The following is a 27,061-nucleotide window of genomic DNA, read 5'->3' as shown; positions in this document are numbered from 1 at the left end:
CAACATGTGGGCTACAGCCCGCACCAGACAGTACCTGTGGGCTCAGGTAGATGGAAACCTAGTATGGCTGTGTCCATGAAAGAGCAGCATTTAATGTCAGAAACAATGAGCAATAGACTCCATCCTTAGAAGAAGCAATCTCTTTCTTAGCAACCAAGACCTCGGCAACCGGAAATCTCAATGAACGGTGATGACTGCCATGTATTCTTGTGCTCAATGAACAGTGATGATTGTCATGTATTCTTGTGCCATTCAGCGGCTTTTTAAAATTAAAAGACAGGGAAATCATCATTGTAGCAGAGGGATTTATTCAAGGATTTATTTATGGAAGGAAGGAAAGTAAGAAGAAAGGCGATGGAGACATGAACCAAGTCCAGAGCGCAACTTGGAATATTGACATTCCATCGTCATCTTCTCCTGGCAGGTTTAGATGAGTCCACATGGTATTCAAGATGTCGATCCTTGAGTACTTGAAGATTATGGGTCATCACAAAATACCACCCGATTTTCTTCACTCTACTCCACAGTCTTTTGTTAAACTTTCTTAACACAAAGAGCTCCAATAGGAGCAGGCTTCTGTTTGCCCCTTGGTTGGCGGGTTGGAGAGGGAGGACACTACATTAATCAGAAGTTTCCACTTCCTTTTGTGTTCCTGATGACTTCACCCTAACTGGCCGAGTTCATCTGAGGATACTGCCAGTCTAGCTGTAGGACAGCTACACTAGGGGATCAGAGGGCAGCAAGTGACAATGTGCTTATTTCTGAGCATCTTCTTGTGGACAGTGGGGACTACTGGTAGAGCAGGAACCTTTCCAGTGGCTCTGGCAGGCGTAGCTGGTGGACGAGTTGGTGGCAGGCTCGACCCAAGCACTTCCGGACACAGAGGCGGCAGAGCTGGGAAAGAGAAGGTGGACCTGCAGAGGAGAATAAGATAGCGTCAACCTCATGGGGACAGGGGCTGATCAGGGAACTGGCAGGGGCTGACCATTTTCTAAAAGCAGAAGTGAAGTTGGATCTGAATAGAAACTACAGAGAGAGGTGGAGGTTGGTTGTGGGCTAGCATCGAGTCAAGCCCTGACTCCTGGCCAGCCCACGCACAATGGAACAAAACGCTGCCCAGTCCTGGGCCTTCCCCCATGATCTGCTGGGGACTCCGAGTTGTAACCCACAGGGTTTTCATTAACAGACAGGTCTTTCTTCCTAGTCTGTCTTCATCTGGATGCTCTGCTGAAACCTGTTCAGTGGTATAAGAACAAGCATTGGCCAGGAACCTCTGACATAAAAGATGAGAATTCTACCAGCGAACCAGAACTGCTCTCTATAGCTAGGTGTTGTTAGGTATCATTGAGTCGGCTCCCACCCATAGCGACCCTGTGCCCAACAGAACAAAACAGTGTCCGGTCCTGCACCATCCTCACACTTGTTCCTGTGCCTGAGGCCACTGTTGTAGCCACTCTGTGGGTCCATCTCGTTGAGGGCCCTCCTCTATTTCACTGCCCCTCTATTCACCGAGCACAATGTCCTTCTCCTTCCACCACTTGTCCATCAGTCTGTCATACTGTGGTGGCTGGTGCGTCGCTGGGACGCCAGAAGCTATGGCCCGGGTATTTCCCATGCTAGCAGGGTCACCCCAAGGGAACAGGTGTCAGTGGAGCTTCCAGATGAACAGACAATGCAGAAGGAATTTGGCTGTCCATTTTGGAGGAAGGAACCGCTGAAAGCCTTATCGCGAGAGAGCAAACACTTAATCCACACAAGGGATCCCAATTTGCGGCTCTGAAGGGGATGCTTGTCTCTCTGTTGGTGCTCAAATAGTACCGGTACCACTGACACCAAAGAATCGGGTTAACCAGACGCAGTTAGGAATGAAGCGTATGATGTACATGGTCTCTGGTGCTGGTGAGTCCATCAGGGTGGTCGCCGAGAAAATCTACATGAGGAGCACTGAGTGTGCTGGACCTGAGGCCAAGCTGCCGGGCAGAGATGGCTGTGTCGAGCGGGCCGGGGCTGTACAGTCACAGAGGCAAGGTGGAGATGCACCCAACACTCAGGCAGGGGGTGGCGGGGCTCCCAGGCCCTCCTGGCTCTGGCTCCAAATGAGACAGGGTGGAACCCTCAGACCAGCAGGGTCTGCACCCCAGCGTAGCCCTGCTGAGGCAGTATCCGCTTCACAAGAAGATACCGCCTCCCCCACCCCCACCCAGGTGACTCCTCTGCACCTGAGAGTTTAAGACACATGGATCTAGAGACTGCTTCTAAAACGATTAAGCCCAAGGTACCACTTGGAAGGCTCATCTGAGATGTGGGGGAACACTCACAAAATGGCAGCCGCAAGGGAAACCGGGAGCCCCCTCCGCTGGGCATTGCTTCAAAAGGGGTAAGCGGGTCCTTTGGTTTTCAGCCAGGGTGGACAGCATAGCCAGTCGTAGCCCCCACCCCCCACCAGGACAAAGAGAAAGGAAGGGGAGTCGTCGAGGAATGAGATGAGAAGGGAGGGAGCAATCTGCCGGTGGCTAGCCTTGGCGGGCCGGCCCGGCCCAGCCTCACCTTCCCGGAGCAGGAGCGCCTGCTCCACGCTGCTGCTGGGTACTGCCAGGTCCAGCGCGCTGCTTCCCTGGGCGTTCCTGCTCTTCAGGTTGGCACCGTAGTCTGTCAGCAGGTGGATGACCTCGGCGCTGTACTGCCGTGCGGCCGCATGCAAAGGAGTGTCCAACCACTGGCCATGGTTGACGTTGGCTCCTTAACCAGATACCATAAGTTAACACACACTTCCCCTAAAGTGTTGCTGCTCTCGTTGCTAGCTGTTGACCAGGCAGTCTTCAACTGACGGCAAGGCCAGGCCTTTCTTCCCAGCTCCGCTTAGTCTGAAAGCTCCTCTGAAACCCATTCGGCATCACAGCAACAATAAGCCTTCACTAAGAATTGGGGTGACTATCCATGAGGTGCATTGGGAGGAATTGAACCCGGGTCTTCTGCATGGAAGGTGAGCATTCTACCATGGAACCCCCACTGCCCATGTCTGTTGTGATACCAGCTCATTGATTCTGACTCATGGTGACCACATGTGTGTCAGAATAGAACTGTGCTCCATAGTTGTTTTAATAGCTTATCTTTCAGACACAGGTTGCCAGACCTTTCTTCCCAGTCTGTCTTTGGCTGGAGGCTCTGTTGGAAAACCTGATCAGCAGCCTGTCAGCAAGCAAGTCTCCACTGACAGATGGTGGTTACTACGCAGAAAGTGCATGCAGTTAAGTCACATAGATGGTGGGAATTCTATCACTGCCCTCTAAAATGTCACAGACACACACACACACACACACACACACATCTTATATGCCTTAAGGTCTTTAACTTACGCCTAAGATCTCAACTTTGTGACAAAAGTAATATAGAATATTTTTAACTTTAAATATAGTTTTACTTAATTTCTAATATTAACTAAAATAGTCCCCATGCAAAATATATGGTATACAAAGCAAAATATTTGAGATTCCTGTTACATAATTGTTTTCATTATTGGGTAAAGGATAAAACTAAATTTAGTCGGTATTTATATGGTTCAAAGCTCAAAATACAAGATAAGCCACTACGTTGTTGCATGCTGTCAAGTCACTTAGGACTCATAATAACGCTGCATTACAGAATAGAACTGCCACCATCCGGGTTTCTATACTGGAATCTTTGGAGAAGTAGATGGCCAGCTCTGGTGGGTTCATTTGGCTTAGCAGCCTCACTTTGAACCATTGTGTCCCTAGGGCACTTTGAACCTACCATACAAAAAACCACAGCCCTTGAGTTGATTCCAACTATGGTTCTGAGTAGAAGTTCTCTTAAGGTTTCCCACACTGTAAAGTTTTATGGGAGCACGTAGTCTCATCTTTCTCCCATGGAATGGTGGGTAGGTTTGAACCATTGACTTTCCAGTGAGCAGCCCAGCGCTTAACTCACTGTGCCACTAGGGATGCTTATGAACCTACTGTCCCACCTAACGCCATCAAGTCAATCTCCACTCCTGTCACTCCATGGAGGGCTTCGGAGGCTGTGAAACTTTATGGGAGCAGAGGCTGTGACTCTTTACGGGAGCAGACAGCCTCAACGTTCTCCCCCAGGATGGCTGGGCTCCCTGTGAAGTGACCCTAAAAAGATAGCAAGTGAGGAAAGGCAAACAACTTTTTAGAGATAAAAATTCTCAATGAAAGGTTTTTCACTGTGGCCTCTCCCTTTATGTCAGTGGCTAAGCTTGAAGAATCTTAACCAAATAATAGTTTCAAGACTTTTACTTTCCCCTGGGCTCTCGATTTCTATAGGTGCCTTCTAGAAGGTAAGGGGGAAAAATCAGAAGTGACAACATGATTGAGGTAAAATAATCTGATGAATATCTGCTATTTTTACTACCCAGCATCTTCCTGTTGACCCCACCCCCCAACTTGGGATTCTCCGTTCACGTGCTTGCAGTGAAGCCCAGCATCTGCAGCGCAGAAGGACATGGACACCTACGCCAATCAGTGCATTGCATGCCCTTGGCCACCATGAGTGGGTCAGACATAGGCATGTGACTCCAGAAGAGCCAATGAAATACAGTGAGTCCCCTTTCTGAGACTTAAGGGAAAGAGAGTGTTGTTTTTGTTTGCTGGGTAAGGATGAGGAAGGCTAGCAGGCTAACTATTGCTGGCAGCCGTCTTGTCTTGTGACCACAAGGACAAACCACACCAGATTTGATTCAACAGCACAGGAAACAGGACTGAGAAACACATACACTCATTTTTCTGGGAGAATGTCAGTTTCTAGCATTCAAACATCGCCCCATTCTGTCAAGAACTTCACCTTTGAAGCCACAGAAGATCAGCATGGTTAATAGGCTCTCCTCATGAAAGGTTTCTAGAACTTACCTAATTCTAGAAGTTTCTTCACACAGTTTACCCTCTGATAGGTGCAGGCCACGTACAGAGGAGTTCCAAGTTGAGGCACTTCTTGGTCAATGTTAACATTATTTGCCAATAGAATCTCCATGCACCCTCTGTGACCTGGTGAATAAAAGATAGCCACACTCAAGCAAGGGAAACGTTGAAGTCACAGATGTATAAGGTTGTGCGAGAAATGGGCCTTATAAATAAGCTAGATTGTTGTTGTTGTTGTTGTTGTTATCAGAAAAAAATGAATCTTAGGTTAAAAAAGAAAACAAACCAATTCCAACTCGTGACAGCCCCTTGCATTACAAAGTGCAACTGCTGCATAGGGTTTTCTTATCTATAATCTTCACAGAAGCACATTGCCAGGCCTTTCCATGGCACCACTGGGTGAGTTAGAGCTGCCACCTTTTAGATCAGTCGTCAAGGAAAACCAACTGTATGTACCACAGAGAGACCTTTAAACTTCAAAAAGAAATCACCCCCACCTCCAAATAAAATCATTTTAAAAAATAAAGGAGCATGTCTGTATTTCCTCAACTTAAACTCTACTTTGAAGATCCTGAGGTCCTTAAGAGGAGCTCTCGTGGCATAGTGGTTACATATTGGGCTGCTAACTGCCAGGTCGGCAGTTGGAAACCAACAGCCACACCATGGTAGAAAGAGGGGTCTTTCTACTCCGGTAAAGAGTTAGTCTCAGAAGAAACTCAAAGAGGCAGTTCTACCCTGCCCTAGTGGGTAGTGGGCAGTGAGTTTGGGTTGGGGTTTGGTGAGGTCCCCAGTGAAAATAATTTCCTAGCATAAAGTCAGTCCCCACTTTACAGATGGAGTCTGCAAGACCCAGAGGGAGGAATGGCTGGCCTCACTGTTTAGCCTGAAAAGCCAGTGGCTCCACTACAGGGCCCAGCCCTGTGCCCGCCTATGTATGTGAGCACAAATATATGTTCTGCATGATGCATGCACATGCACACACGTGTGTGTGTACATACTTTCATGTTCAGCGACTCACAAGAAGTAGGAAAGCAAGCCTTCACTCTGAAGCAATGAATAAACATTAAACTGTGGCATAGAATGTTCCTGAAGTATGGAAGGAGCTTCTGAAAGTTTATTCTCATTATAGATTTAAATCTTTCCTTGAAAAATGTTATCATCACTATCTGAGTCATCTAGTGTTCTGAAAAGGGGTGGCTTTGACAAAGAGAAATGTCTTTGGGCACCGTTTGAGAGGCTACACGTGTGCATTGTGGGTGCTGGCTTACCCTCTGTGTGTCAACTGGAGGAAGAGCCTGGCCTTTTCTGAGGTTTGGCTTCTGCTCCACCTTCAGAAGGCTTTGCATCTCTTTCCCCCATCTCTCCTTCCTAGCTTGTTTCATCTCTTTGATATTTCTAAAGAGAAGACTTAAGAGCCACCCCACACCGGTCTTGCCTCATTAACATAACAAAGACAGCCCATTCCCAAATGGGGTTATAGCCACAGACATAAAGTTAGAATTCACAACACATATTTTGAGGTCACATAATTAATTCTGTAACTATCATTCCTTAACTTAAGCAACCTTTTCTGTATAGAGAATTTCAAAGTATACTTCTTGATTAATTATAAATTCTAAGGGAAGAATAAATATACATTAAAGATTCTAAACCAGGAGTCTATAGATTCTAATTATTTGCTAGCATAGGTAAATAGTAGCACTCTTTTACAATATTAAATATTATAATTGGCTGATAATATGCATTTTATCAATTTTATCAACCAACATTTACAAAGTGTTGGTTCAGTGACCTAACTTGCTTATGGAGTTTTAAAGTATATGAATTAATAAATAATATCTAATTATTACCTTAATAAGCCTGAAAAATATAAACCAAAAAAAACCCTCATTGCCATCGAGCTGATGCTGACTCACAGCAAACATATAGGACAGAGTAGAACTGCCCCTGTGGTTTCCCAAGGCTATAACTCTTTACAGAAGTAGAAAGCCCCACCTATAAATATTCTCAAGAAATTTTAAGCATGAATATATAAAGTCAAATGATCAGCACAAATATCGCAGTATCTTTAAAAAATAATAACTTGCTATTCATTCCTCCATTCCATGGGCTTTAGGAAGGTTTGGCAGCATTTTTCCAATAGCACATGCTCACTTTCTGTCTTGGTGTCATATCCTGGTACTGCTCACAATAGTTGAAAATTTCTCATAATGCTCTTGCACGCTTAGTAAACTGCTCCTCGTTATGTGTAGCATAAACCTAACTTTGCCATGCACTAAGAAACCCCCAAATTCACGGGCGTTGCTGCCTTGTGCTCTCTGCTTGATTCCGGAACAGAACCTGCAATCTCTCTGAGGTCTGCTTGTATGGTTTTAAATTCCTGAGAACGCAGGAATCCGGAGATGACGTCAAACTTTCCAAGGCTATGTTTTCAAGTGTTGCAACATTTTCCCTGTTGTTTGTTTGTTTGTTTGTTTGTTTTCCCATAACCATGACCTTAAATGCATCCGCCTATCTAGCGCTTGCGAGTTGTGGGCAGTGATGTGCGATGTTCCACTAGAGGCAATGTCAGCCTTGGCTTTCAGGCCTATTCATAATTTATTTTCTGTGAGTGGCTGATGTTCTCTGTGACCTTTGGTGTGAGCTATTTGTTTCTACTAAGGACAGTGCCCTACATGCAGCACAAGAAAATTGCTGTGTCGGCCACACCAGCTGCCATCAAAACATAGCAAAGAGACTCAGGAAATGGGACAATGGAGAAAGGAAGATGGTGCTGAAGATTAAGGCCAACTGCTCGGGACTTTATAAGGCACACCTGTCCCAACAGTGAGAGGGGCACAGGGGTCCTCGTGGGGTGTACAATGAAGATCGCCTTGAGCCCACCGTGGCCCTGTATGCAGTGTGGGGGCTGCCTTACCTCTCTTCACGGCCTCGTGGATGGGGGATGACAGGTGCGCCTCCAGCTGGGCCTTGGCGCCAAACTCCAGCAGCACGTTGACACAGGCGGCGCTGCCGCTGCAGCACGCATTGAAGAGCGGCGTGGCTCCGTGCACCGTCACACCATTGACCTAATGAGGGACAAGGACAAGACCACAGGATTTGCTCTTTCTTTCTTGCCCCCTCTGTGTGTCCCAATGTACCTGCCTGGCCAAGTCTCTGAAGGGGTGAGGAGCTTCATGTCATCACAGGCGTGGGCATAGTAGGCACACCTACCTCGCTTGTCAGGAGCCCTGAGGGCAAAATGAGTTAAGCACTGGGCTGTGACTAGGGAGAAGTGGCCGAGTCTGCTTCTGTAAAGGTGCCGGGCTAGGAAACCAGAAGGAGCAGAGCTACTCTAGCCTATCAGGTCACTAGGAATCAGAATCAACTCGATGGCAAAACGCCAACCCTCACTGTCAATCCATTGATTCCAACTCACAGCGGCCCTATGGGACAAAGTAGAGGTGGCCCCTGTGAGTTTCTGAGACTATAACTTTTTTTTAATGTTTTTTTTCTTTTAAATCATTTCATTGGGGGCTCTTACAGCTCTTAAAACAGTCCATACATCATTTGTATCAAGCATATTTGTACATATGTTGCCATCATAATTTTCAATTTTAGCCCTTGGTATAAGCTCCTCCTTTTTTTAAAATCGTTTTATTGGGACTCATACAACTCTTATCACAATCCATACATACATCAATTGTGTAAAGCACACTTATACATCTGCTGCCCTCATCATTCTCAAAATTCGCTTTCCACTTGGGTTCCTGGAATCAGCTCATTTTCCTGAGACTGTAACTCTTTACAGGAGTAGAAAGCCTCATCTTTCTCTTGGAGAGTGGCTGATGTTTCCCAACTGCTGACCTTGTGATTAGCAGCGGTGCGTGTAACCCACTACACCATGGGTTTTAAACGAGTTCCTTTCACATATCCTCCAACACATGATGCCCCATGCATGTCAGAGTTAAAATAAGGTTTCCAAGGGCTGCATGTTTTTGGAAGCAGGTCAACGGATCTTTCTACTCAGGTGCCTCTCGGTGGGTTTGCACTGCCACCTTTGCAATTAGTAGCCAAACTTGCACCATCCAGAGACTCCTGGAGTTTCTTAAGCATCTACTAGTCATTGAGGGAAGAAGCCCTGGTAGCATGGTGGTAATGTGTTGGGCTGCTAACTGCAAGGTCAGCTGTTTGAAACCACCAGCCCCTCCAAGGGTGAAAGACAGAGCTTTCTATTCCCATAAAGAGTTACAGTCTTGGGAGCCCACACGGGCAGTCCTTCCTGTCCTATAGGGTTGCAATGAGTCGGCATTAACTCGATGGCAGTGAGAGAGAGAATCATACAAGAGCGTGCCTTAGTGGTGCTCAGAATCATGGCATCTGTAATCATTACCTGGGGCTCAAATTTCAGCTCTCTCTCTTGATTGTTCAGTGGTCTTGGTTGGGTTATTATCTTTATGTGCCTCAGTTTCCTTATCTATAGAATGACTATCATAAAAGAACCTCCCCCACAAAGTTTCTGTTCAGATCAAGTGAGCACTAGGTAAGAGATGGTAGGCACTAGGAATGTTGCCTGGCATCCAACAGGGATTCAATGAAACTTTACAACAATTATTTCCATCTTCCATTAATGTGAGCAACAAATATTACAAAAAGCAAAAGTACTGGAGAAACCAGGTTGCTTGCTGTTGTTCTTAGGTGCTGTTGGGTTGGTGCGGACTCACAGCAACACGATGTACTACAGAATGAAACAGAATACCGCCCCGCCCTGTGCAGTTCACACAATTATTGCAGCCACTGGTAGTCCCTGTTCTATGTCTTCTTTAGAAGCTGGTTGGAATTTCTGGCAGCTCTCTATTGATGGACTACTGCAACTGCTTTTTAATTATCTTTGATCTCATTTTTTTTCCTGTCTCATAAGTGATATTGTGCTCTCCTCGTGTATGTTTTTGATGCCATTACACAACTTGTCTGGTCTTTTGTCATTAGTGTTCAATGTGTCCAAAATGTTCGTGAAATTTAGATGGCATAGACTCAAGGTCATGTTTTGGTTCTCATGGACTCCTTTTCCTTTTTAAGGTTCAACCTGAACTTGCATATGAGCGGTTGATGGTCTGCTACATAGGTGGCCACTAACCTTGTTTTGCCTGATGAGATTGCATTTCTCCTGCTTCTCTTCCCACAGATGTTGTTAATTGGATTCTGGTGTGTTTCATCTGGTGAAGTCCATGTATATAGTTGTTGTTAATTTTGTTGAGAAAGGGTATTTGCAATAAGGAAGTTGGTGGTCTTGCAAATTCTATCATTTGGTCCCCAGCGTTGTTTCTATGACCAAGGTTACATTTTCAAACTACTGACCTTACTTCTGTGTTTCCAAGTTTTGCTTCCCAACCACCAGTATTTATCAATGCAGCTCGATGGAGTATTTGACCAGTTTCAGATGGAAGGAGTTAGAAACATTCTTCAATTTCTTTGCCATTAGCTTTAGGGTTGGGTGTGTAAAATTTAATAATATTCATATTACCTTGTCTTCCTTGTAGGTATATGGGTACTGCCCTTTCACTGATGGCATTGTACTTCAAGACAGATCTTAAAATGTCCTTTTTGAATTTGTGATTCCCAGCACGGTAATCCATATGATTGTCCGAGTCAATGGCCAACATCTGTCCATTTTCGCTCACTAAGGCCTAGAATGCTTGCGTTCCATTTCATTTTTGATGACTTCCAATTTTGGACTTCATACAAACCAGGTTCCAATGAATGCATGCTTGCAGTTGTCTCGTCTCATTTTGAGTCATGGGGATACCGGAGGAAATAGAGGTGGTCTGCTCTTCATCTGTGCTGGATATGGGACATGGTTGGAGATTGCATCTGTCTAAGACTTGGTTTGCAGAAAAACTCAAATGTAACAGCCACCCCCCTCCTTGCAATCAAATTCTCGTTTACACTTAAGAATGTTCTAATTCAGCAGGTTTGGATGAACAAAACTATCTGGGCATATAAGCCTTTTAGATAAGGGACGGAGCCTGAGACCTTGAGGGAGTGACAGGATGCCTCCCGCTTCTGTGAACCAGGCCTCCTTTATCTCCTTGCTGAGGCCCTCTGTGCACTGTAACAAACCTGGGAAACATTCCCTAAATTGTTAGTTGCCATCAAGTTGGTTGCAACCGATAGTGACCTTATACATAACAATGAAACACTGCCCAGTCCTGTACCATCCTCACAACTGTTCCCATGCCCAAGCCCATTGTTGCAGCCCCTGTGTCAATCCATCTCCTCTTTTTTGCTGCCCCTCTACTTGACCAAGCATGAGGTCCTTCTCCAGGGACTGGTCTCTCCTGACATGTCCAACATGCAAAAAATGAAGTCTTGCCATCCTTGCCTCTAAGGAGCATTCTGGCTGTACTTCTTTCAAGACAGATCTGTTTGGTCCTTTTAGCAGTTCATGGGACTTTCAATATTCTTCTCCAGCACTACAATCCAAATGTGTTGATTTTTCTTCAGTCTTCTTTATTCAGTGTCCAACTTTCACATGAATGTGAGGCAATAGAAAATACCATGCCTTGGGTCAGCCTCACCTTCATCTAAATAACATCCAAATAACATCCTTGCTTTTCAGAACTTTTGAGAGGCCTTGTGCAGCAGATTAACCCAATGCAATGAGTAGTTTGATCTCTTGATTGCTGCTTCCACGAGCACTGGTTTTGAATCCAAGCAAGATGAACTCCTTGAGGACATCAATCTTTCTCTATTTATCATGGCATTGTCTATTGGTCCAGTTGTGAGATTTTGGGTCTTTACATTGAGTTGTAATCCATACTGAAGGCTGCAATCCTTGATCTTCATCAGCAAGTACCTGAAGTCCTCCTCACGTTCAGCAACCAAGGTTTGGTCACCTGCATATAGCGGGTTGTTAATAAGCCTTCCGCCAATCCTGATGCCACACTCGTCTTCATATAGGCCAACTTCTCCGATGATTTGCTCAGCATGCAGATTGAATAAGTATGGTGAGAGGATACAGCCCTGATGCACACCTTTCATGATTTTAAGCCCTGCAGCATTCCCTTGTTCTGTTAGCACAACCGCCTCTTGATCCATGTGCAAGTTCCACATGAGCACAGTCAAGTGTTCTGGAATTCCCAGTCCTCTCAAGGTGCCACATAGTTGTTGAGGGTATATAGCTTGCTTGCCTTTCACTGAATTTTTGGAGCAGGTTTGGGAGGCTTGAATTCTGCAGCTTCCTTCTGTCAAGTGCTTGCAGAAATAAACTTAGAATTTCTCGAATCAACTTGGTCTCTGCATTTGGCTCAAACCATCATCCTGAACCTTAAAAGCGGCATCAATGACCATTAACAACTGAAGGTCTCAAAAGCTTTGCTCCATCCTTGTCATTAAGGTTGGCTCTACATGGATGAGGCAGCTCTTCCTCAGGTATATTTTGAGTGAACCACTATATCAGACACTGTTCTGCTATTCAGAAGGTTTTCAGTGACTAACCCCTCAGAAGTCGACCGCCATTTCCTTCTTGAGAGTCTGCTCTTAGTCTGGCAACTTCTCTGAGACCTCTTCACCATGGGTGACCCTGCTGGTATGCAGGGGCTTAAGGCCCCCAAATCTATGCTTTCCAAAATCTCCTTAGCAACTCCCTACAGTGCAACCGATCTCCTCTCTGCTCTAGTACGGTGTGCACAAATTGCCTGTGCCTACTAGGACACTGAAAGAGATCATGACCAAGCCAAAGACATGTGAAGAAGAGGCATCCCTGTGGCACCTGCAGTTCTCCTCGATGAGAACCAGCAGAGCAACGGCATCCCTTAGTCTGAACCAGAAGTGGGAAGAAGGACAGGGGACCAAGGCCTCAGGTAGGGAGGTTATGAGAGGATTGAGAGTAGGACAGTGAGGTTTTGGCCTCAAATGATTTGGCATCCTTCACCGACACCATGTTGTTGTTAGCTACCATTGTGTCAGCTCCTGATTCAGAGTGACTCCCTGCACAATAGGATGGCTCAGAGGGTGGTAATCCATAGGCTTCTCACTGGCTGATTTTTGGAAATAGAATGGCCGACTTTTCTTCCTAGTGCAGAAGCTACGCTAAAATCTGTTTATCATCCCAGGAACACACAAACCTCCACAGACAGATGGGTGGTGGATGGGTATGCGGGGCCTTCACCAGGAATCACACCCAGGTCTCCTGCACAGAAGGTGACAATCCTACCACCAAACCACCAGTGTCCCCATCGCAAGTGCTTGTGATAATCAGGAATCTAAATGTCCTTGCTTCAGAAATGAAAATGATTTGTCTCCTGGGTTTCAAGGTATTCCTCATTTGTACACTCTAGGGATTTCCAACCTCTATATTTTCATTGAAAAGTATTCAGTGGATCTGATTTAATTTGGTTTTACTAAATAGCATCAACTTTTTTAGTCTAAGAAGTATGTTTTACTGATTTCTTTTAAGTTTCTACCTCGCTTCAGTTGAGGACTTATTGAGCCAAAATGGAAGGAAAGATGAGTAGACCATTGCTTCTCCTTGAGTAATTTGAATTCTGCCAGGGAAGACAAACACAAAAGGATCATTTTGATCAGTGGTTAATGCTAGAGATCACAATAAGGGAGCACAAAGGAGGGCACAGACTTGAGATACACTGAGGACAAAATCAGCAGGACTGTGTGATTAATGAGATTTAAAGGAAGACTTAGGATGACTTCCAGGTCTGGAACTTGGAGGCCAAGAAGCTGTTTCACGTAGTTTCTCAGACAGGGAATCTAAAGCAAGAAGAAAGCTCTCAAAGGAAGAACACGATAAACACAGTTTTGAGTGTACTGAGTGTACTGAGCTGACATTAGCCACAGAATAGCTAATTCTTGGGATTGAACAACTTTCTCTTATTCGTTCTCTAATCTGATTTAAATGTTACATGGTATAGTGTAGTTTTTGTTTCCTGTTCTCTTCTAAGATTGCCAAAGAAAGGGACCATGTCTTTATTCTTTTATTTAAACAAACAAATCAAGTCACTTGCTCTCAACCTCAACTCATGACAACCCCAAGTGTGCAGAGTACATGTCGTCCACAGGGTTTTCAAGGCTATAACCCACCCCCCAGTAGATCACCATACTTTTCTGATTAGTCACCTGTGGGTGGGTTTGAACCAACAACATTTTGATTAGCAGTCGAATGCTTAACTGTTTGCATCCCTCAGGTTCTCTTCCCAGGGGTGTACCAGTGCATACTCCCCTGAGACCCTCTCTTGTTTAATGTTCCTACTAGGAGTCTGCTTGGGACACCAGTCACCGAATTTTAAAAGAAATGCCCCTTGAACAACCTTGCCTTCCTCATGACCTGTGAGTTGAAGCACTTCATGAAAATTCCCTCAAGGAAAGGCCCTACCATGGTGTCGTCCTGAAACTTTGTTTGCTCTAGGAAGACTTTTTAATTCTATTCTATGTGTACAAAGCCAACTTCTATGAAATGCAAAGACACTCCTCACTGTCTGCTCAACAGTACTTCAGTTCGTGAAGCAAAGGATCCATGGGCTGAGTTAAACAACGAAATGAGCAACAAAACCACGGTGTGCGGACACAGAAACACACGTGTCAATGAGATGGCTCTATTCTGCTACCTGTTTTTTAGGAGAAGGTTTCAAAAAGTTTATGGAAAAACAGAATCAATAACTAACAGAGACAGTTCACCAAATAAGACATCTTGGTAGCTAACAAACATGAAGAAATGCGCCCAATCACTAGCCATCTGAGAAATGCAAATCAAAACAATGATGAGATACCACCCCACATCGACATGGATATCCAAGTTCCCCAAGCTGGCAAGAACAAATGGTGAAGGGGGTGTGGAGAGGTTGGTCCTGTCATCCACTGCTGGTCTGACTAACAAACTGCGCAGCCCTTGTGGAAAGGTGTGGAGTCTCCTCAAACAACAGGGACTAGAAATACCATATGACCCAGCACTCCCTTTACTTGATGTGGACCCTCAAGATGTGAGAGCCATAACATGCTCTCCATAACATTTGCAAACCAATGCTCATCGCAGCCCTCTTCCCAATAGCAAGACGATGGAAACCACCTCAATGCACATCAGCGGAAAAATGGCTCATTAAACCCTAGTGCACACACACAATGAAACTGTGAAATTCCTCATGGCATAATGAATTTGGAGAGCATTACACTGAATAAAGTTCGTCATCAAAGGACTGAGACCACTGTTATGGAAGAAAGAAGCAAGACAGAAGTTTTTCATACCAAAAGAACCTGGCTTTGATTGTTAGCCATGGTGGGTGGGGACCAAAGGGAAGAGGAAGCAGTAGGCTAGAGAGCAGACAGATGGTAGAGTGGCTGAAGGGAAGGTGCATGCTCGACAAGTGAAAGAAGAGGGCAAAGAGGGTCAGGGAAAGCTCTTGGGAAGTTTGGAAAGTAGCTGAAGTTATTGAATACAAAAATGATGATCTGGAATCGAAACCTCCACCTGATTCATAAGAAAAAGAAAATGAATTTACCATCAACTTTTGGAAGCCCCCAAAAGTCAGACCTCAGTCCCTCTGAGAACAATCAGGATATACTTCAAAGTCAGGTAACGTTTTATTGTTCTTCCCCATGTATTATTTATTAAAACCCCATTCAGCTTGATGCTTTAGTTAATAACAAAAACATTGTTGGCTCAAGGTGTTGGTTTAGGTATGGTTCTTGCCCCTCTTTGGTGGCTGTTTTTAAAAGTTTGTTCTTTTGGACTTTTTACGGTAAGTATTCCAAGATCAGTTTTCGTAGTACTTTAATTCAAGCTGATTCAATGTCGGGGGTTTAAATGGAGAGAAAATGTTTTGAGAAACGATGTACAAATGCGCTTTACACAATTGATGTGTGTATGGATTGGGATAACAGTTGTATGAGCCCCTAATAAAATGTTAAAAAAGAGAAAAAAAAACCCAACTCAATTTTAAAGGGTTTTTTGTTCGTTTGTTTTTAAGCCATCACAATTTTGAAGGATTCCTGAGAATAGTCTCATCTGAATATTTGCATAGGGACATATCCCCCAGTGTCCTTGCAACCTGTCCACACCCACAATGCATAAGGAGTCTAGCAGGTACTCAGCAACAGACTCAAGTGGACAGGGTCATACTCACATGTGCGCCATTTTCCAACAGGGCTTTCGCACAGGCCACGTGACCTCCAAGACACGCCTCATGGAGCGAAGAGACCCGGTTAATTGTCACAAGGTTCACATTGACACCCTACAGTGTGAAGAGAATTAGGTTAAAGGCTACATTTGTGATAGCAACAAAGGCAATGTTGTTCAATGCTTCTGAAGTGCTCCAGGCCCGCAGGTCTCGCACTAGCACCACACAGAAAGGAGGGGAAACCTGGATGCAGAGTTTAGGCCCGGCATGTGTCCATTCCACAAGTGCTCGCTCAGCAGGCCAGCCCAGGCACTGTGCTAGGCACTGAGTCTGCGCAGCTTCCACAGTGGTCTTGCCCGTCTAAGAACCTAGTGAGGGGGCAGATGTGAAAACACACACAGCAAGAAACTGGCTATACTGGACGCAGGTTCCAATTCCAGCTGGGAGCATGGAGAGAGCGTTGAGAAGGAAGAAAGGAGCCTGCAAATGGAGGTGGTGTTTAACTAAGGCTTAAAAGAGAACAATTTTCAAGCCAGACAGACCAATGAAACTTTGGCATTTGGAGGGAATGGAATATGCAAGGGCAAGAAGCAACACAGAACTTGGAGCCAGAGCTCTCATTGAATAGTGGGATATTTCTGGGGTAGAAAGAGTCCACTTGTAATGGAGACATGAACAAAAAGCGAGGTAGGAGGTGGGGGAGGCGAGGAAGGACAAGGGAGCTCGTTCCAGATCATGGGAAGCTCTGATTTCCAAACAGGGAGTCTCTGTTTCCTCGGCTTGAGGCTTCTTCGAGTCCTGCTTAACGCTGGAAAGGGTCTGGAGCACACGAGGTGTTTGACTGAGGGGTGTGGAATTGAGGGCCCAGGCCCAGGCCACGATGGGCCTCAACAGCAGTGGCTCCGAGGAGTAGAGGTTCAAGAGGTAGACTTGGATTTGGAACAGAAGAGTGACTTTCAGGTTTAAGATTAGGAGGTCAAGTAGCTAGTGCTTCCAGGGTTCATCTGCCTTGGTAGCAGGCACCACTACCTGTCCTGACTCCACTGCCTAGAGAGATGTCTAAAATACCAGGGTCTAGGCCCACAGGCTTCTGCTAACCCTCATCTTCCCTCGGCACCAGTATCCCTGGCCAGTCCAAGTGACTTCCCTGACTCCAAACTGCTGTCTTCCACCCTCCCCTTGTTGGAGTTCATGTGACATGTGATAAGGTCCACCTGATTTTTAACACCTTGCCCTGTACTATCTTGCCCCATGGCTACCATGCTACATCCCTGACCCTACCTTATCTTCTCAAGTTGAATCTGACCTTAAATTCTCTGTCTCATAAATCCTGTCCTGGAAGCTTCAAAAAACCCATGCCATGGCAGGGAACCCAGGTCCTCTTTGGTGCTGGCTGTCTCCTTGCCTTGGGAATCCACACAGCTGTCTGTCCCTTCATGGGTGTGTGTGTGTGTGTGTGTGTGCTGTGTTTCAAATTGGTATTTTGTACGTGAGGGTCTAACTGGTATTTCATTCCAGTTAGAAGTACTATATTTTTCTTTTTAGAATTTCCTTTTACAAAAAAACGACATGGGAAGGACAAATCTAGGAAAGTCCTCTAGAGGGCAGCAGTACACTAAAGAAAAACTTCCAGATTCCCTGCATTGTAGAAATGAAATGCTGGCCCAAAACACCATCTAGAGGTGAATAATGTGAGTGGTTCATGAGAAGATGGGGAAGAGAACATCCCAATTCTTCCAAGGCGTGTGCTTTCCCAGCTACGGGTGACAGCTAGACTGATAATCAGGAGTGTGGTTTAATGTTTTACTCACAGCACCCCACGCTATGTAAATGGAAAGAAAGCCAAAGGATGAAATCTGTTTGTGACGTGAACTGGGGCACAAAGGTGGAGGTAGAAGTCTAATTTTTTTTTAATGAAGAATTCTCCTTGTGCAGTTTAATGGTAATATATAAACTAACATATATATGAAGTGAGGTTAAAAATAGCAAGCCTTAACTGTAGGATGGTAGGTTGGATTCAATCCTAGAAAAAAGGACTTTAGCGGGGAAACAGGTGAAATTCCAGTCGCCTGGAGTTGGTTAGTAGTATTGGACCAAGGTTAATGTCTTACTTTGACTAATGTACTATCGCTATATAAGAGGAAGCTGGGTGAAGGGGACATGAGAGCTCTGTACTATCGTTGCGACATTTCTTTAAGATTATGCCAAAACAAAGAATGATTATTTTTCAATTACAAATGAAAGTCTAAAGGCGGATGACTGAGAGAAAGGAGGTGAATACAAGATTTTGTTTTTGCTTGTGTTCCTTTGATATCATCTTCAGTTTTGGAATGGTGTGAATTACATATTAAAATGTATATCTGAACATTTTAAAACCTAGCTTTACATCTATCTAAGAAGTCGGTGGCATAGTGGTTACGTGTTGGGCTGCTAACTACAAGGTTAGCAGTTCAAAGCTACCAGGTGGGCCGAGGGAGGAAAATGAGGCCTTCATCTCACCTAAAGAGTTCCAGTCTCAGAAGTCCACAGGGGCAGTTCTACCCTGTCCTATGGGGTTCTTATGAGTAGGCATAAATTGAGTGGCAGTGAATATACATCTGTATATGAAACTATATTGCACGTTAATATTGTACATTGAATTACATATGACATGACATATAGAATTCCATGACATAGGAAATTGCGTATTATATCTTCAAACCATCAAAAGGTATCCAAAATCCATGATAAAAGCGAATGCATAGAGATATTGGTTAATATGCTGAGCTACCTCCAACAGAATAGGGACACATTCTTGCATTCATTCCAGGGCTCCTTTCGAGGTCTCTGCTCCCTGTTCAAGGTGCTGGGGAATGAGTCACGAACAAAAATCGATAACATGGTCTTAATAACAAAGATCTTATTGATGACTGTGCCTCCTCTTGCCTTCAGACCTGACACTAGGGTTTTAGGTCATCATAAATAAAAAATTGATTTTCTTCACTCAGAGAATAATAGAATAATGGGTTTTATCTGACTATTCTCTGAAATTTGCGGAATCAAACAGCTCCTAACAAAATTTTTTTAAATTAAAAAAAAAATAACAAAGATCTTAAAGGTTCCCTGAGGAATGAGACTGGTGTCAGCAGCTGCTAGAAGAGCGCCCGTGGTCCCTGATGCCTGGTATTAGCTCCCTTGTGGAGTCTCCTCCCCTGGAGTACAGATAGGCTGGTCGATTTTGACTCCCTTATAACCTATATAATTTGGCAGCGGTGATGGAATTTTATTGCGGTCATAAGGTTCTAAGAAGGACTGTGGCTTCCTTCTTAGGCTCACACTCTGGCTGGACGAAGTCAGCTGACATCTCATGAGGGACTAACCAGCAAATCAAATTAAGTAGAATGTACTTGGAGAGATCTTTGTGGGAAGGAATTGACGCCCTGGTGGCTCTGTGGGTAAGCACTGCTAACTTCAAAGTCAGTGGTTCAGACCCACCAACCACTTCTTAGAAAAGAGAGAAAGCTGTCTCCTCCCATAAAGACTTACAATCTTGAAAACTCTGTATAGGGTATTAGTCAAATCTACTCCACGACTGTGGGTCTAGCAGCCACTGCAGGAGTAATTTTGTAGGTACATACTTCCCCAATTGAGCCACCAGATGACTTTAGCCCTGGTCAATGCTTTGATGGCAACCTGAGAGAGACCCCCAAAGCCACCCAGCTAAGCAGTTCCCTGCCCCCACTGCCCCATATAACCCATCAGCTATTGAGTATCTGTTGTCCCCAGCCATTATCTTGAAGTAATTTGTTATGGCTGATGTCGCTCAGAGTTATTGTCACTAATGGACAGACACTGGGCAGGTAAAAGGTGACTTAGTGCAAGGGTGATTTGAGGGTCTTTCCCATCATCCTTTTCAGTGAAGCTTCCTAAGAAGCAGTCCTGGGAGAAGAGCAAGGGAACTGGGCAGAAAAGAAGCTGGCTCCTCAGGAAGGGGGAGTCAGAAGAAGGAAATGGTGAGGGACTAGTTCAAGGATGCAGACCTTTAGATGGCCGCTCGTGCTGTTGTGGCGCTACAGCCAAAGCTACTGCAGGATGGAGCTGGATTCTACCATGAACACGAAGTGCTGGCCTGGCATTTACTTACTTGTGCAATTAGAGTTTTGAGGGCCAGTAAACGACCCTGGGCAGCAGCTTCATGAAGAGGGGATCGGTCTGCCCAGCAATCTGCAACACAAACCAAACTCAGAGTTAACCTCTGGAAACTTCTTCTTGTCATTTGTCCATGCTAAGCCATTGTGAGGGAAGGCTTGGGGGATAGGAGAGGGAAGCACGTTGTTTGCAATGGGATCTCCTGACAGCCCCTCTCTGAATGACAAGTTACTGAGTGCATAGAGGGTACAGGGAGGGGTTTTCCACCGAGCTCTCTGACTTTTCAGAGGCAATTTCAGCAAGTTATAGACTGAGTGCAAATAACTGTTGCCCGGAGCTTGACTCCAATATCTCCGAATGAGATGCAAGGCAGGACAAAGCTTGTTCGTGAGCTTCCACCTTCATCCTTCCTATCTCAGATCCACCAGCACTGCAATGGCCTCATTAGCCCCTGTGCCAGAGAGGAACGGCAAGTTTGGGCAAATGGCTTTGTTCCAAATTCACTATAAAAGAGTTTCTGCTTCATTTTGGTAAAGACAGGTCCATATTACAGAGTGTAGTTTTTTCAGCTATAGTCCCCTTTCAGTTCTCCCCCACATCGCTTACAGCAGGCATTGGAGTGTGATGGCTGAGGAAGGGGCTCTGTGGTAGTTACATAATCTGGTGTCAGTTTGGAACTTGAGAGGATTAAGAATGAAGGGGGGGAGTCTAGTCTGTCAATTGGGTCATAGCCAATGTGGCCTCTGTGTGATCCTGGCCTTCTCCTGAGAATTCTGGAACTCCTGGATGAGAACCCTGGACATGGAAAAGCCACAATGGAGATCCCTGCTAGCAGTGATATGCTTACAATGCCACTAGATCCAAAGACTTTCTACCCAATGGCCTGTAATCATCCTGTGCTCAGCATCATTGCATGTGTTTCCTGAGTCTGAAGAGGACTTCATTGATTGGTATCAGACATATGGGCTAATATCAGATTTATGGGCTTGGACTGGACTGGGCTAGGATGCTTCTTTTTTTCAAAAAAATCATTTTATTAGGGGCTCATACAACTCTTATCACAATCCATACACACATCAATTGTGTAAAGCGCATTTGTACATTCATTGCCCTCATCATTCTCAAAACATTTCCTCTACTTAAGCCCCTGGCATTAGGTTCTCATTTTTCCCCTTCCTCCCCACTCCCCCTTCCCTCATGAGCACTTGATAATTTATAAATTGTTATTTTGTCATATCTTGCCCTGTTCGACGTCTCCCTTCACCCACTTTTTGGTTGTTCGTCCCCCAGGGAGGAGGTCACATATAGTTCCTTGTAATCAGTTCCCTCTTTCCTACCCACTCTCCCTCTACCCTCCCAGTACCGCCACTCACACCACTGGTCCTGTAGGGCTCATCTGCCCTGGGTTCCCTGTATTTCCAGTTCCTATCTGTACCAGTGTACATCCTCTAGTCTAGCCACACTTGCAAGGTAGAATTCGTGTCATGATAGTGGGAGCAGGGAGGAAACATTTAGGAACCAGAGGGAAGTTGTATTTTTCATCATTGCTACATCACACCCTGACTGGCTCGTCTCCTCCCCCAGACCCCTCTGCAAGGGGATCTCCAGTGGCCTACTAATGGGCTTTGGGTCTCCACTCCGCACTCCCCCCATCATTCACTATGATAAGATTTTTTGTTCTGATGATGCCTTATACCTGATCCCTTCGACACCTCGTGGTTGCATAGGCTGGTGTGCTTCTTCCATGTGGGCTTTGTTGCTTCTGAGCTTGATGGCCGCATGTTTACCTTCAAGCCTTTAAGAACCCAGACGCTATACTTTTTGATAGCCGGGCACCATTAGTTTGTATATAAAATAAAAATTAACATAGCTTAAAAAAGAGAAGCCGAGAGACAAGCCAGGCAGAGGCAGGGACAGCAAATCCAGGTCAGCTCGTGACTTCACAAGTTACAACTGGTTTCCAATAGGACCAAGCAGAATGCATCCTTTCAGCTCATCTTAAAATAGACTTTTTTTGCAGAAAGTCAATAGAGTTTTTTAATTTCTTACCTGCAATTGTGAAATCCCCCACACTAGGAAAACCAAGTGTCTCCCTAGGTTGGGTGCAAATTCCCAGCAAAACATGGCCGGGACTTATGGTAGGCAATTTATTATTTGTAATTTTATGCAAAAACTAAACCAAACTACTGCCATTGAATCTATTCTGATTCAACGTGGCCCTCCAGAACAAAGGAGGACTGCTCCCTAGGGTCTCTGAGACTATACACCTTTACAGAAGCAGCCTGCCTCATCTTTCTCCTGTGGAGTGACGGAGAGGGTTCAAACTGTCAGCCTTTCAGTTAGCAGCCGAGTACTTCATCACCGAGCTACCAGGGTTCCCCATTTTACGTTCACTTGGTGTGAATATGTGTGATTATGGAGTGAGATAGTTAAAGTTTATTGTGCCAACCTGGCTGATAAACACATGTGGGATTAATTGAAGGGCAGAGCGATAAACTAGAAAGCCTCGCCTTTCTAGTTCTCTGTTCTCTTGCTTTGTGATGGTCGGACCAGGGTGCAGCTGCCTTAGCCAGTTCCCTGCTTCAGCCGGCAAGGCTCACTTCCTGCAAGACATCCCTGAGGAGAAGCCATATGGACCTACCCCAGTGCAGCTCTGGGTGCTGGAGCAGCCGCGTGGAGACCCCTGCCAGCACTGAGATGCTTACACACACATTCACTGATTCGGCTTTCCTCCTGCAGTTGGTGTCATTGCATGTGTTTTGTGAGATAGAAGAGGACATTGTGGTTTGGTGTCAGACATATGGGTTAATGTTGGACTTATGGGCTTGGGCAGCACTGGGTTGGGATGTTTTCTTGATGTGCACTTACCCTTTATATAAACTCTCTCTTATACATGCATTTCTGTGGATTTGTTTCTCTAAAGTACCCAGACTCACACAGGGAGGCAGTGTATGCCAGACCCCCTGGGAGTGCTGGGTCATAGACAGCATCTGCACTGTGCGAGCGCTGTACTTTGCAAACAACCCTGAGTTGGGCAATGGAGCAGGCCCAGGGGATGGGGAGAGCAGTTTATCTGCCTGTAAATATACTTGGTTTTTGTCAAGTTCAAGGATGATTCTAGCTCCCATTCTCGATTAGATTAGCAAAGGCTACGAAATCGGGCAACCCTTCTTTTTAGAGAGTGCGACTCTCAACACTGCGAACCCTTCTGTGGGCTAAGGTGGGGTCTGCTTGGCCCTCAGGCACAGCACCAAGGGGCTGGGATGTTTTCCAAGAGCTGAAGGCGATGTTTCAGACCCCCAAACAAGCACACAATGAGGCCTGACAGCCAACCTCAGCTGAACACCCCCACTCACGTGAGTCATCTACTGATTTACATGTTTACATCACAAAGACATAGGAGAGAGTGTATTCCAGGAATGAAAATCCAAAACTAAACGAGTCTCCAGCCAAAAGAAAGGATATTTAAAGAGGAAGAGGGTGCTAGGTATGCACTCCAAGAGAAATGATTGTTGGTTGTCCTTGCGCTGACCCAAGCTCATCGTGACCCCAAAGGGTTTGCAAGGCTTTGTCACCTTCCAGAAGCAGTTCACCAGGCTTGTCTTCTGAGGCACATCTGAGTGGGTTCTAACCCCTAACCTTTCTGCTAGTAGTCCAGTGTTTAAGAATTTGTGCCCCAGGGACTCCTTCCCGAAGAAAAAGTGCTCAGGACAATTTTTAACAGGCCTGACCTGGCTTCGGATGATGTTGACACTCGTTTACTAGAACATAATATGCTCACAGAGTCACAAAACATCATCTGGGGCTGAGACATCTGTAAACTTGCCACCTGACGGATTAAATGGCTAATGGATAGCAAGGTCATTTCAGCACTGAGCGGATCATTTGCATCATTTTCTTTCTTGATTTTTACTACATCTAGTTCTAAATCTGTAGTATTCCATTGCTAACAGTGGTGAAAAAGAAACTACTTGAAATTCGATCACAACCACTGTTTCTGACATGTTATTAACTATTACAGAAAGGCTTATTTAATAAACCTGGACATATTCTCTCTGACCCAACAAACCAAACCCACTTCCTTCGATTGGATTCTGACTCATAGAGAGCCTGCAGGACAGTGTACAACTGCCCTGTGCATCTTAACAGGAGTAGAAAGCCTTAGCTTTCGCCTGGAGAGCAGCTGGTGGTTCCAAACTGCTGACTTTGTGGTTTACAGTCCAATGTGTCATAATATTGGGTTTCTGGGGCTGTATATCTTTACTGGAGCAGACAGGCTCATCTTTCTGTCTCAGATCAGCTGGTGGGTTTGAACCTCTGACCTTGAGGTTAGCAGCCCAATGTTTCCCCAATTAAGCCATTAGGGCCTCCTTCTGTATGATATACACCTGCAATATACAAATATGTATGCTTGTATACATGTATAAGAAAGAAAGCAAATCTCGTTAATGCTCATTAATGATCTAGAACTGCTCCATAGGGTTTCCAAGGCTGTGACCTTCCATTTACAAATAATCATGTAAAAATATTTTATTATTTATTTTGCTAGATCACATTTTAAAGTGTGATTATTTAAACAACAGCATTTCTGATTTACAATATCCTTCTGCTTGCATTAAATGAACATGATCCTAGGAGCTTCAATAAGATAGACGAGTTCGACAATAGCCAGTGCCCTCGTGTCAATTCTCACTCATTGTGACCCTAGAGGACAGGATAGGACTGTCGCACTGAGTTTTAAGGCTGAAAATTTCCCACAAGCAAACTGCCACCGCTTTCTCCCATTGAGCTGCTGGTAGATTAGAGCCACTGACCTTTGGGTTAGCAGCCAAACACTTTACCACCATGCCCTCAGGGCTCTTGAAGTAAACAATGGCTACACTTTATTTAATATATCTCTATCATGGGTCCAGACTTAACTTCAAACCATGCCAGTTTTACATAGGTTTTGACAATTATAAGACCGTTTTAAAAAGAATATACTCAATATATGACCACGATGACTGAACTTATGTACATAGCAACAAGGGAAAACTTCATCAGATTTAACCCAAAGTAAACCAAGAATTGCAATTAAATTTCATGTAGCCACAAAAACACCTAAAGTAAGAGAAATCCCCTGTCCGGAATGACAAATTCATTTCGAAAATAGCTTTTCAAGTCATGTTCAACTCAAGAGATATATATTGTTTAACCGAGTCAAAGTCAAAGCCACATACCTCCCTGAAAAGTATGGCAAATGTAATCCCCAAAAGGCATCTCTTTCCACAGCCAGAGCTTTCTATTTCCTGCAATGTTGAGATTCGTCTCGCTGTATCCAGTTAATGGAAGCATTCTGATGCCTCGCCTTTGGAAGACTTGGTTTTTTTGGCTAGGACGGCTGGTGTCCGGTGCGTTCAAGGTTGCCTCGTGTATTGAACTTGCCTAGCAGAAGCCTATTTTGAAAGCAAACCCTGGATGCAAATTGAAAGTGGATACCGGCTAAAGAATGATGTCACCCTCAAGCCCCTGCAAACCCTACCTATACAGACGGGAATTCTGGCCTCCGTATATGAGCGAAGGGCTCCTTGATCAAGTGACAACACCACCAGCTGAGACATGAGATCGGATTCACTGACTATCGTAGGGGGTCTCACGGCAATGACAGTAAATTATTTCTTGAAACAAATGGAGACTCATCTCTACAAAGTCTGAGACTTGCAATGTTTGTCCCTCAAATCTGACATTTCTGGTTAGAAGCACCTTTGTTTTGAAATAGAATGGAGTGCTCTGGGCAGGTAGTGCCACATAGAAAGAGGATCAGTGGAGGCTTTTTCCTAGCAGTGACAAGGGGCTAATCAACTCCAATTGAAAAAATACACACACACACACACACACACACACACACACACACACTGCCAAACGTTCCTAGGCAAATTCCATCATCTTTTCATTTCATTTCCCACAAACTTTTTGAAGCCCTCCTCTTATATATCTATTTATATGTACATCTAGACATAAATATATATACCATGCCACCTTTACTTGTGTAAAGCAAATGTGCTAGTCATTGCATTCCTTGAGGAAATCTTGTCTTAACAGAATGCTTGCTCTCCACTGTTCAAATTTACTTTTAAAATAGGAAGGGGAAGCCTCTAAGTTACTCTTTGAGTCAGTAGAATAGAAACGAGGTTCTCAAATTACTCTTAGAAAGCCACATCTTTATTTACTTCAAAAAAAATAACTGTGGAAGAGATCTAAAGAACTAGCACGACCCCCTCCCCCAAAAAAGAACTACAAATTAGACATAAAGCTGAGAAGCCTATCCAAATGTGGTGCTGCCTATAACCGTTTTGTTACTTTAAATAAGAGCTCAATCGTTTAACTACCCACTCAGCATCAAAGTCCAAATGCAATGTGCCTTCTAGAAATACTAGTCAAATGGCTTATCTAGGAGGGTTTTTAAGTCGTTTATTTTTTTATTTTTAAAATTGGGAACAAATGCCATGTATTTTTACCTGAAACTCCTCCATAGATCTCTTCTGCTATCCTAGCCGCTTCCTTCCTATTTCCTTTGACGATATAAAAATGGGTTAGGAGAGCCAGAAAGACTTTGATTAAAAGCTTGAAGAAAAAAAAGGTAGCAAACATTGTAATAAAAATGTTTTTAAAGCCATAGAAAGCAGGATCATCGTCCATTTTGGCTTACTCTGTATCGGTTTCCCTGGCTGCAACAGTTCAGAGTTATAATTGGTATCACAGGACATCTATTTAAAACCTTCTAGCACTCCGCGCTCTTATTACTGAGAACTCAGTTCGCGAATTCTAATCTAACTGCAATTTGGCGACTGTGTGTGCTGACAGCCACGGCCAATGCCAAATGCACTAGAAACTCTTCCTTCAAACCAGAAACAGCCTATTGTTCTCGAACCATAGGACTGAATAAGTACT

The 27,061-nt window shown here is 44.6% G+C and overlaps 1 protein-coding gene and 1 non-coding gene across 3 annotated transcripts; one reads left to right on the top strand and one right to left on the bottom strand.

Annotated features, from left to right (window-relative positions):
* Positions 1–291: 291 nt before the first annotated feature.
* On the bottom strand, positions 292–26,809 carry ASB11 (ankyrin repeat and SOCS box containing 11). 2 transcript variants are annotated; one of them, XM_004709947.2, is made up of 7 exons: positions 26,629–26,809; positions 20,127–20,206; positions 16,010–16,117; positions 7,816–7,966; positions 4,890–5,024; positions 2,548–2,739; positions 292–914 (listed from the first exon to the last, which is right to left on the bottom strand). In XM_004709947.2, the coding sequence occupies exons 1-7, from the start codon at positions 26,807–26,809 to the stop codon at positions 790–792; spliced, it is 972 nt and encodes a 323-aa protein (XP_004710004.1). In that variant the 3' UTR covers positions 292–789. The 2 variants fall into 2 exon arrangements, with proteins under 2 accessions (XP_004710004.1, XP_004710006.1); XM_004709949.2 differs by lacking the exon at positions 26,629–26,809 and adding an exon at positions 25,351–25,672.
* On the top strand, positions 18,907–19,051 carry LOC115869842. Its single transcript, XR_004046401.1, has one exon. It is a non-coding gene; the product is annotated as a small nucleolar RNA SNORA79 (small nucleolar RNA).
* Positions 26,810–27,061: the final 252 nt, after the last annotated feature.

Source organism: Echinops telfairi, unplaced genomic scaffold, assembly GCF_000313985.2.
Source record: "Echinops telfairi isolate 266 unplaced genomic scaffold, ASM31398v2 ScPeMD7_53;HRSCAF=182, whole genome shotgun sequence".
Lineage (NCBI taxonomy): Eukaryota > Metazoa > Chordata > Mammalia > Afrosoricida > Tenrecidae > Echinops > Echinops telfairi.
The sequence above is the reverse complement of the archived record's forward strand: the minus strand, read 5'-3'. Positions and strand labels throughout refer to the sequence as shown.

Coding starts and splice junctions, on each gene's coding strand:
- ASB11 (XM_004709947.2), bottom strand. CDS start 26,809: ATGGACGATGATCCTGCTTTCTATGGCTTTAAAAACATTTTTATTACA. Junction 5,025..7,815: donor CCACGAGGCCGTGAAGAGAG/GTAAGGCAGCCC, acceptor TTTATTCACCAG/GTCACAGAGGGTGCATGGAG. Junction 915..2,547: donor GGCGCTCCTGCTCCGGGAAG/GTGAGGCTGGGC, acceptor TCTCCTCTGCAG/GTCCACCTTCTCTTTCCCAG.